Raw genomic sequence first — 12,222 nt, forward strand, 5'->3', positions numbered from 1 at the left:
TACGAGTATTCCACATGAGTTAGGACTAAAAACCTTTTTTTAATTCATGATATATGGAACATACTAGATATCTATGTTGATTTCCTTAGAAAATTGATAAAATTAATTCTTGCATAATTATTTCAGTTTGAAGAACAGTTTTCAAACAATTCCAGGCCACAGCCATGGGGACCACCATGGCTCCCTCCTATACCAATTTCTACATGACTGGAATCAAAGATGAACCCATCTGGAATAATAATCCCTTTTTATAAAATGTAGTACAGTATTACAGATATATTTATGACATCTTAATGGAGAGGTGATAGAGTCTTAGGAGAAACGTTTATCCAACATATAAATGTTAATGAGTTTAATTTGGAGTTCTCTGCTAAAATTACTCCTAAGGATATTGAGTTTCTAGACCTGATTCTGTTTACTGATGAAACATCTGATCAAGTATTAGTCAAACATTATAGAAAACCAACTGATCGACATGGGTTTCTAAACGCCAAGTGTGGCCACCTCCCAATTTAGAAATCTAGCATCCCATGTGGACAGTTTTGAAGAATTCAAAGAAACTGTTCCAGAGTGAATGATTACAATAGAGAAGCTGACTTCTTTGAACAGAAATTGTATGACAAGGGGTATAACGAGACCCTAGTAAAACAGGCAAGAGAAAAAAAGTTTTCATGTATATAGAAAACTTTTATTAAAATCTTCTCAAAGAAAGGAACATTAATTACAACCTATAATACAGCTGCAATACATATTATACCAATTTTAAATAAGCATTGCGGTCCAACTCCAAGAGCAGTGTACAAGAAGAATAACGATCTCAAAAATTTAGAGATGATTAAAACATAAATGAAATACCTTGTAGATCATACACTGTTTTAGCAGGGACGAGGTCTCTAAAATGAAGTGAATACTCTATAACTGTGTGTGAACTACGAGATGTATGTAGTGATTGCTTTGTAATTTCAATAACTTTGCACACATGTAATACGGCAAAACATTAATTATGAATGATTTGCAATACATGCAACAGTGCAGATGAAACATGTAGGGATTCTTGGTTACGGATATATACAAGTTGTTTTCATCCTTCCACTCCAGGATAGAACATTGATACTGCTACAGGGATTTACCTCAAGGTTGCAGTGAACGCTCTTACAGAGATGGGACCATACTATATTACGGCCACAGGAGATACCAGGTTACAGGTGGACATTTCCTATACCAGAGTATGTGATGATTAAGCCTACATTAATTTTTAACTCTGTAAGTGCTCCTTTCAGCATATTTTAACTTAATGGGGCCGATTTATCATGCTGCGAATGCAGCAGTTTTGAAATGAGCCTTCAGAATCGCCGGAATCAAAAGTTAAGAAGAAGCGGTCGTAAGAGCCTTCGAACTACAAATTGTATGTAGGGATTGCGTTTGTAATTTCAATAACTTTGAACGCATGTAATACGGCAAAACATTAACCATGTGATGCAATTGTTGACATCACATGACCAGCCAATATGTTTTTTTATTTATGAATAATTTGCAATACATGCAACAGTGCAGACGAAACATGTAGGGATTCTTGGTTATGGATATATGCAAGTTGTTTTCATCCTTCCACTCCAGGATAGAACATTGATACTGCTACAAGAATTTACCTTGAGATTGCAGTGAACGCTCTTACAGAGATGGAACCATACTACATTACGGCTGCAGGAGATACCAGGTTACAGGTGGACATTTCCTATACCAGAGTATGTGATGATTAAGCCTACATGAACTTTTAACTCTGTATCTGCACCTTTCAGGGTATTTGAACTTAATGGGGCCGATTTATCATGCTGCCAATGCAGCAGTTTTGAAATGAGCCTTCAGGATCGCTGGAAACAAAAGTTAAGAAGAAGCGGTCGTAAGACCACTGCTCCTTAACTCATCCGCCATCTCTGAGGTAGCGGATAGCAATCATCCTGACCCCCCGATTGGCTGTGATTGTGCAGCAGGTGGCATTGCACAAGCATTTCACATGCAATGCTTGTGCAATGATAAATTTGCTGTCACCATTTATCAATGTTGGGCAGACATGATCCACTACAGCGGATCATGTCACCACGACACTTGATAAATCAGTCCCAATAAATGTACTTCCCTCGAGACTGGGATGCACTTGTGTTTTTATGTTTTATAGATTCTCATCTTAGTAAACTGAATCACAAGTTTTATAACAAGACAGCTGCACCAGATATGACTCTGGAAATTTATCTTGACCTTTGATGTTATGAACTGCATTAGCCATGTAAAATGGTACTTTTAACCTACTTTTTAAGCAATATTAAGGAGTCCATTAACAATGAGATCATTTATCCATCACATTTTATTATATATATTATTATATATTATATTATATATTATTTATTTTAACTTATTTAATTTTATTTCAATGTTCGGATTGTTGTTTATCCCCATTACTAGGCTGTCTAGTGTGTACATCACTTTAATGGTTGCTCTTGGGAGTTTTTCTTCTTTTTTCATTTTGTCTATTATTTTAATGTTGCCGGTCAGTGCCACAGGCAGAAATCAGAAGTAAAGTTTCTAGTAGTTTATGTGTGGCAGTAGTTCACACCTGAAAATGTCCCTGTTGTGCAGTGTCAGAAGAGTATATGAGCATATACCTACCTTTTAGTGATTTTCAATTAATGCAGACACATTGCTCCTCTGAGTCTTTGCTTGGACCAAAGTAGGTGCTACAGCTTATGTGCTGCTTGCAGGCATTGTGCAGCACTTTTCAACCACTGGAGCTGCCTGATACCACTTCTAATAAAATGGTTGGGGCAGGAACAAACACTGTGCTGCATGAGATTGAAACATGTAGGCTATTCGGACCTCCTCACATCCTGGGCTTTTGCAACATTATAGAACCCCTGTGCCCCAGTCTCACCTGCTGGGCCCCAAACCCCCCCCCCCCGACTGGCAGATCTCCAGGGTCCAGTCACACATGTGAACTTTGCAACCCTGGTAGTTCCACTTCTGGCTAGAATATCAAAATTCATACAGTAGTCAATATCTGAGTTAAGCTTAGGAGCATGAAAGTGTTTTTTTATTTCATACAGAAAAATTCAGGGGAATATGAAGAAATTGGTTGTGTGATTTACAGGTGGATATTATGTAAAATGATAGGAGCATGATATGTATAATATATACATTTGACTGATTAAAATAAAACCATATTACCTGCAGTAAAGATAATTACTTAAAGGAACAGACAAGTCAAAACTGATGTGCATGAATGCATTTTATTTTTAAATAGAAGCATTTTTGCAATATACATCCATTAGCAAAAATGCTTCTAGTAAAAGTTATTAGTGTTTCAGTGGCATATGCACATATGCTTTATGTGACTAGATACAAACACCATGCTTGCTCATAGAGCTGGCTGTGGTGTTTATTGACAATCACCACTTTTCCACAGCATTCATTTTTCATATTTATATTGTAGACTTAGATCTCATAACCAAAACAACGTTTCAGGTTGTTAGATCATGCTCAACATTGGGGCTGACAGTGAGCCTTTTTTTTTCTTGTGCATTTCCTTGTCATGGAGGAGGACAGGGCTAATTCCCAGTTTGCTAATTGAGTGTTATGTGTATTGCATTGGTGAAAACTTATTTGTGTCATATGAGCCTTATATATGTATATGTGTGTGTGTATATATATATAAACTGCTTATTATAGAATTATTATAACCGATTGACTGCCTATGTGTGGTAGCGTCACTAGGTTTCTGGAAACCAGGACGTTGAAGGCAGCACCATAGGGCTTAAAGGGACAGTCTAGTATAAATTAAACTTTCATTATTCAGATAGGACTTTTAATTTTAATCAACTTTCCAATTTACTTTTAACATCAAATTTGCTTTTTTCTCTTGGTATTCTTAGTTTAAACTAAACATAGGTAGTCTCATGTGCTAATTTCTAAGCCTTTGAGGGCTGCCTCTTATCACATGTTTTTTAAATCTCTTTTCAACACAAAGAGACAGAAAGTACACGTGGGCCATATAGATAACACTGTGTTCAGGCACAGGGGTTATTTAAGATTTAGCACAATGCTAAATTTAAGACAATAAATAATAAACAGTCACAGTCATGTGATCAGGGGCTGGAAGAAGGTTCCTAGAAACAAGGTAATCACAGAGGTAAAAAGTATATTAATATAACTGTGTTGGTTATGCAAAGCTGGGGAATGGGTAATAAAGGGATTATCTATATTTTAAAACAATAACAATTCTATGGTAGACTGTCCCTTTAAGGGAGCTGAGATCAAAGGGTTTACATACTCCCTGCATCCAGCTCCCTTAAATCCTAAGAACACCCCAGACCAAACTTTTGAAAGAAATTGATTTGTTGTTTTAAATAGTGGCGTTAAATGTGACCCCCTCCACTTAGCACTCAGTTGCTAATGCAAGAAAAACATAGCACACACATTTCCTGGGGAATAAAGGTTGAAGCTTGTTTTAATTGAAATGAACTTAATAACAACTTATAACATAACTCATAACCAAAAATTCATAGCTCCATAGTATTTTCTCCCCTACACCCAATGTGCCCATCTATCACCTAGTGGCACATCCCCTAAAAGATAAAGCTCTCCGGTCAAACCAAAAAAGGAAGTACCCTAAAATTAGCCACCACATAGTGCAAGCACCCCAATAAAGCTGCAACAAAACCAATTCAATCAGGGCGGTAGGGCGGGAGCTTCTCCTTGCTGTTTATGAACCTGGAATAAAACTATTTCTTCACACACTACTTCTGTAATTAAAGTTGCTTCATTCTCATGGTATTTTTTGTTGAAAAGATACCTAGGTAGGTATCTGGGGCACTATATGACATGAAATAATGCTGCCATTTAGTGCTCTTGCAAATGGATAACATTCTTGCAAAACTGCTGCTATATAGTGCTCCAGACACGTGCACGCTCCTGAGCTTACGTCCCTGATTTTAAACAAAAGATACCAAGAGAACAAAATAAAATTGATAATAGAAAAAAATTAGAAAGTTGTTTAAAATTCCATGCTCTATTTGAATTGTGAAACCTTTTAGGTTCCATGTCCCTTTAAGACATTTTGAATCTGTTAATTATGTAATTCATCTCAGGTGATGCGGTGTAAATTATATTGTGCATAGTCTTCTATTTTCTTGGTTTCTTTTGTTGAGCCCTGACGAAGTGCCGAGGTCACAACACAAAACGCATAGGCCAGGACTTTCTGTTTATTAAATGCTACCGGATATCTCTTCTCCATGAAAGGCATAGGGTTAAATTACAAGTGAGGCGCAAACTGTTTTGCACAAGCGATATCGTTTTTTTGCAGGCCTTTTTAATTGTGCTGTCGCCATTTATGCTTTTATCCTCACCGCGATCTCAGAGCTGTGCTTAAATGTTTTCCGAAGTACAGTTAACACTTTATAATAAAAATTATTTAACAATTGCTAAAGATGTATATGTATGTATATATGTCTATATATGTGTACATATATATTAATGTATTTATATGTGTAGATATGTATTTAAAGTTATATATACACATATAAAAACATTAATATATGTATATACCCCTTTGCCATTAAGTAAAGGAAAACATGATAAAACATATTTATGCAATGATCATATTTAATAAAGATTTTAACTATGTGTTTACTGTAAATATTTCACATTTGCTAATGCAAATATAATATCGGCCAGATTACGAGTTTTGCGTTATGAGCGGCTCGGTAATAACTTGCAAGTTATTTCCACCGTTCACCTTTAATAGCGCTGCTATTACAGGTTTGCAAAAACCCGGCGTTAGCAGGCAATATGGCAGTGTTGAGCTCCAGACCGCACACAAACACCAGGGCTGCTTTGACATCAATGGGGAGAGCCAGCTAAAAAAAAAGCCTAACACCTGCAATAAAGGAGCGTAAAGCTCCGTAACGCAGCCCCATTGATTACTATGGGGAAAGAAAATTTATGTTTACACCTAACACCCTAACATAAACCCTGAGTCAAAAGACCCCTTATCTGCTGCCCCTGACATCGCCGACACCTACATTACACTTATTAACCCCTAATCTGCTGCCCCCAACATTGCCGCCACCTACCTACAATTATTAACCCCTAATCTGCCTCCCCCAATGTAGCCGCAACCTACATAAATTTATTAACCCCTAATCTGCCTCTCCCAATGTCGCGGCCACCTACATAAATGTATTAACCCCTAATCCGCTGCCCCAACGTCGCCGCCACCTACATAAATTTATTAACCCCTAATCTGCTGCCCCCAATGTCGCCGCTGCCGCCACAATACTAAAGTTATTAACCCCTAAACCTCTGGCCTCCCACATCACTAACACTAGATAAATATATTAACCCCTAAACCTAAGTCTAACCCTAAGTCTAACCCTAACATCCCTAACTTTAATATAATTAAAATAAATCTAAATAAAAATTACTATCATTAACTAAATAATTCCTATTTAAAACTAAATACTTACCTATAAAATAAACCCTAAGCTAGCTACAATATAACTAATAGTTACATTGTAGCTATCTTAGGTTTTATTTTTATTTCACAGCTATTACTAGCTACCTAGTTAAAATAAATACAAATTTACCTGTAAAATAAAAACTAACCTGCCTCACAAAAAAAATCAAACTGTTCCAATCAGCCAATAGAATGCAAGCTCAATCCTATTGGCTGATTGGATCAGCCAATAGGATTTTTTACCCTTTAATTCCGATTGGCTGATTGGCTGAATTCTATGAAGACTTATGCCTGCATGGAGGACGACTTCTTGCCACTTGGATGAAGACTTCTCCCAGCTCGTTGAGGACTTCTGCCCACTTGGTTGAAGACTTCTCCCAGCTTGATGAGGATGGATGTCCGGTCTTCAAAAACTGTAAGTGGATCTTCGGGGGTTAGTGTTAGGTTTTATTAAGGGTTTATTGGGTGGGTTTTATTTTTAGATTAGGGTTTGGGCACAGAAAAAGAGATAAATGCCCTTTTGAGGGCAATGCCCATCCAAATGTCCTTTTCAGGGCAATGCGGAGCTTAGGTTTTTTAGATAGGATTTTATTTGGGAGGTTGGTTGGTTGGGTGGGTGGGGGGTTTTACTGTTGGGGGGTTGTTTGTATTTTTTTTTACAGGTAAAAGAGCTGATTTCTTAGGTGCAATGCCCAGCAGATGGCGTTTTTAAGGGCTATTGGCAGTTTTGTTTAGGCTAGGGTTTTTTTTATTTTGGGGGGCTTTTTTATTTTGATAGGGCTATTAGATTAGGTGTAATTAGTTTAAATATTTGATAATTTCTTTTTTATTTTGTGTAATTTAGTGTTTATTTTTTTGTAATTTAGTTAATTGTATTTAATTAATGTAATTTATTTTAATTTTAGTGTAATGTTAGATGTTAGTGTGAGGCAGGTTAGGTTTTATTTTACAGGTAAAATTGTATTTATTTTAACTAGGTAGTTAGTAAAGTTAATAACTATTTACTAACTAGTCTACCGTGTTAAAATAAATACAAACTTAGCTGTAAAATAAAAATAAAAGCTAAGATAAATACAATGTAACTATTAGTTATATTGTAGCTAGCTTAGGGTTTATTTTATAGGTATTTGGTTTTAAATAGGAATTATTTAGTTAATGATAGTAATTTTTATTTAGATTTATTTTAATTATATTAAAGTTAGGGGTGTTAGGGTTAGACATAGGGTTAGGTTTAGGGGTTAATAACTTTAGTATAGTGGTGGCGGTGACGTTGGGGGCGGCAGATTAGGGGAGTACGGCGGTTTAGGGGTTAATATGTTTATTATAGTGGCAGCAACGTTGGGGACGGCAGATTAGGGGTTAATAAATGTAGGTAGGTGGCGGCAATGTTGGGGCAGCAGATTAGGGGTTAATAAGTATAATGTAGGTGGCGGCGATGTTAGGGGAGGCAGATTGGGGTTAATATTATTTAACTAGTGTTTGCGAGGCGGGAGTGCGGCGGTTTAGGGGTTAATATGTTTATTATAGTGGGGGCGATGTCCGGAGTGGCAGATTAGGGGTTAATATTTTTATTATAGTGTTTGCGATGCGGAAGGGCCTCGGTTTAGGAGTTAATAGGTAGTTTATGGGTGTTAGTGTACTTTGTAACACTTTAGTTATGATTTTTATGGTACAGCTTTGTAGCATAAAACCCATAACTACTGACTTTCAGTTTACGGTACGGATCTTGTAGTTATAGGCTGTACCGCTCACTTTTTGGCCTCCCAGGCAAACTCGTAATACCGGCGATATGGAAGTCCCATTGAAAAAGGACTTTTTAAAAAGTGCGGTAGTTACTTTGCGTGACGGCCAAAAAAGTGTGCGGTACACCTATACCTACAAGACTCGTAATAGCAGCGGTAGTGAAATAGCATATTAGGGGCTTTTTTACTCATAACACAAAACTCGTAATCTAGCCGTATGTTTTTTGCGAGATGGGTGGTTTTTTTCAACAATTTTTTTTCTCCATTGACTGGGGAATGCGAAAATGCAATGGTTTTTGCGCGATCTCGCGTGTTGGGTTTTTTTTCTCCATTGATTTCTAAGTGGGAATACATGCACGCCCTCGCGAAAACTTAAGTTAGGTTTTTTGCGCTTTTTGTGTTAACTCTACGTTTTTATGGAACTTGGAATACAAACACAAGCTGACTAGGGCAAAAAGCATAACTCTAGCTGAGTTTTCGCAATTGCGGAAAAATAAAGTACTGATCCACTTGTAATCTAACCTATAGTATGCTAAAAGAGACCGCACCCTGAGGGGCACTGGCCTTATGATCAAGCAAGGAAGTATTTCCAGGTTTTGTTTGTCTCTCTATTTTCTTTTTTGTATATATAGATATATATACACACACACACACACACATATATATATATATATATATATATATTGTGTGAATCATAACAAAGGGGTATGATTGGTGCCAAAACATTATGGATATGTTTTAGCAATTTAAAATAAATATTACATTTTTAATGTTTACAATATCCAGTGAGTGCAGAGGTTTTTTTTTTTTACATTATCAACAGCTATGGCTTCAAGTATCACCTCTATGCTGATGATATTTAGATTTACCCTTTCCACCCCTGCTCTCTCGCCCTGTCCTTTCTCATATCAGCAACTGCTTATCTGGCATTTCTGCCTGGATGTCCTCTCATACCTAAAGATTGACACATCCAAGACTAAATTATTTATAATCCCCCCTCTAGCTCTACTCTGATTTCTGATTGTTTTATCACTGTCAGTAGCATCACTATCTCCCTATCACCAAAAATCTGCTGCCTTGGAGTTACACTTGACTCCAATATGTCCTTCATCCCCCACAAACAAATGCTCTCTTTTCCCTGCCACAACCATCTCCAAAATTCATCCTTTTCTGAGTGCTGACACCGATAAGCAACTATCCTTTGTCATTTCCTGACTTGACTGCTGTAATAACTTACTAACTGTCCTCCCTCTCTTCCACCTCTCCCCACTTTAATCCATCCTAAATAATCCATCCTAAATACGTCTGGCAGGCTAATCAACCTTTACCACTGCTCTGTATCTGCTGCTCTGTATCTGTGTGTCCCTTCACTGGCTCCCCATTCACAGCAGAATTAAATTCAAAATTCTCACCCTGGCCTACAAAGCCCTTACCAATGCTGCTCCTCACTACCTATCCTCACTAATTAACAAATATACTCCAGCCCGCTCACTAAGGTCCAACAATTACCTGCTCCTTGCATCTTCTACTATCACCTCCTCCAATGCTAGACTGCAGGTCCTCTCTTGTGCGACAACCCACTGGAATGCAATTCCTTGCTCTGTCTAACTTTCCCCTGATCTTTCCTCTTTTAAATGCTCCATAAAGACATTTTTGTTCAAGGTAGTCTACCACTCAACTCAGTAACTAATTCATTCTCACCCTTGCAGTCCCCATCAACGGTTTCTCACCCTTCTAGATTGTAAGTTCCCACAGGAATAGGGCCCTCAATTCCTCCTGTATTTGTTTGAAAAAAAAATTGTCCTGTCTCTTAAAAAATATTGTATCATCATTGCACTTTTATCTTTTGTAACCATGTGCAGTGCTGCAGAATTTATTGGCGCATTATAAATAATATACATATATATATATATATATATATATATATATATGTATAATAATTTTATGTGTATATATATATATATATATATATATATATATATATATATATATATATATATATATAAGATCCAAGCAGGGACTGCACTCACTGGATTTAGAAAATAAATTATTTTTATTAAATGGTGACGTTTCAGGGTTTCTCAGAACCCTTCCTCAGAACCCCCAAAATGTCACCATTTAATAAATATTAATTTATTTTCTAAATCCAGTGAGTGCAGTCCCTGCTTGGATCTTCTACAAATAATTTGACTTTGCACCCTGGTGGAAGATACTTTTGAACTGTGAGTGCAGATACACAGAGGAGGTATGTATGTATGTATATATATATATATATATATATATATATATATATATATATATATATATATATATATATATATATATATATATAATCATTTTAATGTTACGGTACTACGCTTTATAACATACTATGATAGCTCCAAAAACCACTTTTCTATACTAGGAATAACTTGATATTCTGGGGCATTCTTTAATACTCTACAGGCTGTGCAATAATAATATGGCCATCCATTATGCAATATAGGCCATCCAGTATGCAATATAGGCTTGTAATAGGATCTCCAGTTAAAATATTTCTTATATTTATCATCATCTTTATCCAACATTAATAGGTAATCAGCCAGTTCCTTGTGGCTTGAGAAGTCGTCCACATGAATAAATGCGTCACCGGGTATAAATTGCTCATAATTCTTGCGAGGAGTCCCTAGCACAACAGGCACAGCCCATGAGTCAAATGCATTGGACCATATTTTCTCAGTGATATAGTCCGTATAAATTGAGTTTTCAAAGGCCAAGTAAAATTTATACTGAGAGATGGTTTTTGTGAAATCTTCACTGCTGAGTGGTTTGTTCCCCTTCCCGTAAATATCAATTTGGATATATTTCTTAAGTTCCTCATAATATGCAATACGAGGGACACCTGGGTACCATTTACTTACAGCCCAAGACACTAGCTTGGACTTGGGAGGAATTGTGAAATTTTGAATCTCCTTCAATATTTGCATATGACCGTAGGGAACAAAGATATCAGAATCTTTACGAAATGTCATGGTCATGTTGAACAGATTGTCCAGATCATGCAATTTTGTAGCAATAAATGGAGGTTCCACGTTGAACCACACCCAACGTTGAAACCGATGTCTTGGTTTTTGGGGTAAAGAACTTCTGTCACCTATTATTTCAGCATAATGCATAATTACAGCATCAGCAGTATCATACAGACACCTGTCTGCTGTAAATTTGCATCCAGTAATATTGAAGTCCTTCTGGCATCTGTCTAATGGGAAAGGTTGTTCGAAAGGCCACACCCAAACCAAGATAAGGAGTTCTTTCCAAGAATTCTGTTGGTATACAGACAGATTGGCACATTTTGGTTTCATTGCTTCTTTAGTTGCAAAGATAACTTGTAATATAGGATTTCTATTCCCAATAATAGAGATGAAAAATATGAATGCAAATATACAAGAGAAAATAATTAAATGATGCATATGGATGTTTTTCAAATCCATATTTAATCTGTAGAGAAAAAAAAAAGAAGGTATAATTAATATTAAATATAAGCTCCCATACACTATGAACAAAATGAATGAGATATTGGGCTTGATGTTATAAAGCAGCCTGCTTACTGCAAGTTAAAGGGACAGTCTATACCATAATTTTTATTGTTTAAAACAATAGAAAATCCCTTTATTACCCATTCCCCAGTTTTGTGTAACCAATACTGTTATATTATTACACTTTTTACCTCTGTGATTACCTTGTATCCAAGCCTCTGCAGACTACCCCTTATTTCAGTTCTTTTGACAGACTTGCATTTTAGCCAATCAGTGTTGACTCCTATGTAACTCCATGGGAGTGAGCACAATGCTATATATATGGCACACATGAACTAGCACCCTCTAGCTGTGAAAACTATCAAAATTCATTCAGATAAGAGGTGGCCCTTAAGGGCTAAGAAATTAGCATATATACCAAGAGAACAAAGCAGAAATGATGATAAAGTAAATTGAAAAG

General features: G+C 36.5%; 1 protein-coding gene across 1 annotated transcript; it reads right to left on the reverse strand.

The window, feature by feature from the left end:
• Positions 1–10,616: 10,616 nt before the first annotated feature.
• On the reverse strand, positions 10,617–11,588 carry LOC128636511 (3-galactosyl-N-acetylglucosaminide 4-alpha-L-fucosyltransferase FUT3-like). Its single transcript, XM_053689515.1, has one exon. It carries the CDS (start codon positions 11,586–11,588, stop codon positions 10,617–10,619), a length of 972 nt encoding a protein of 323 aa, XP_053545490.1.
• Between the last annotated feature and the right edge of the window lie 634 nt (positions 11,589–12,222).

This window comes from Bombina bombina, chromosome 7 (assembly GCF_027579735.1).
Source record: "Bombina bombina isolate aBomBom1 chromosome 7, aBomBom1.pri, whole genome shotgun sequence".
NCBI lineage: Eukaryota > Metazoa > Chordata > Amphibia > Anura > Bombinatoridae > Bombina > Bombina bombina.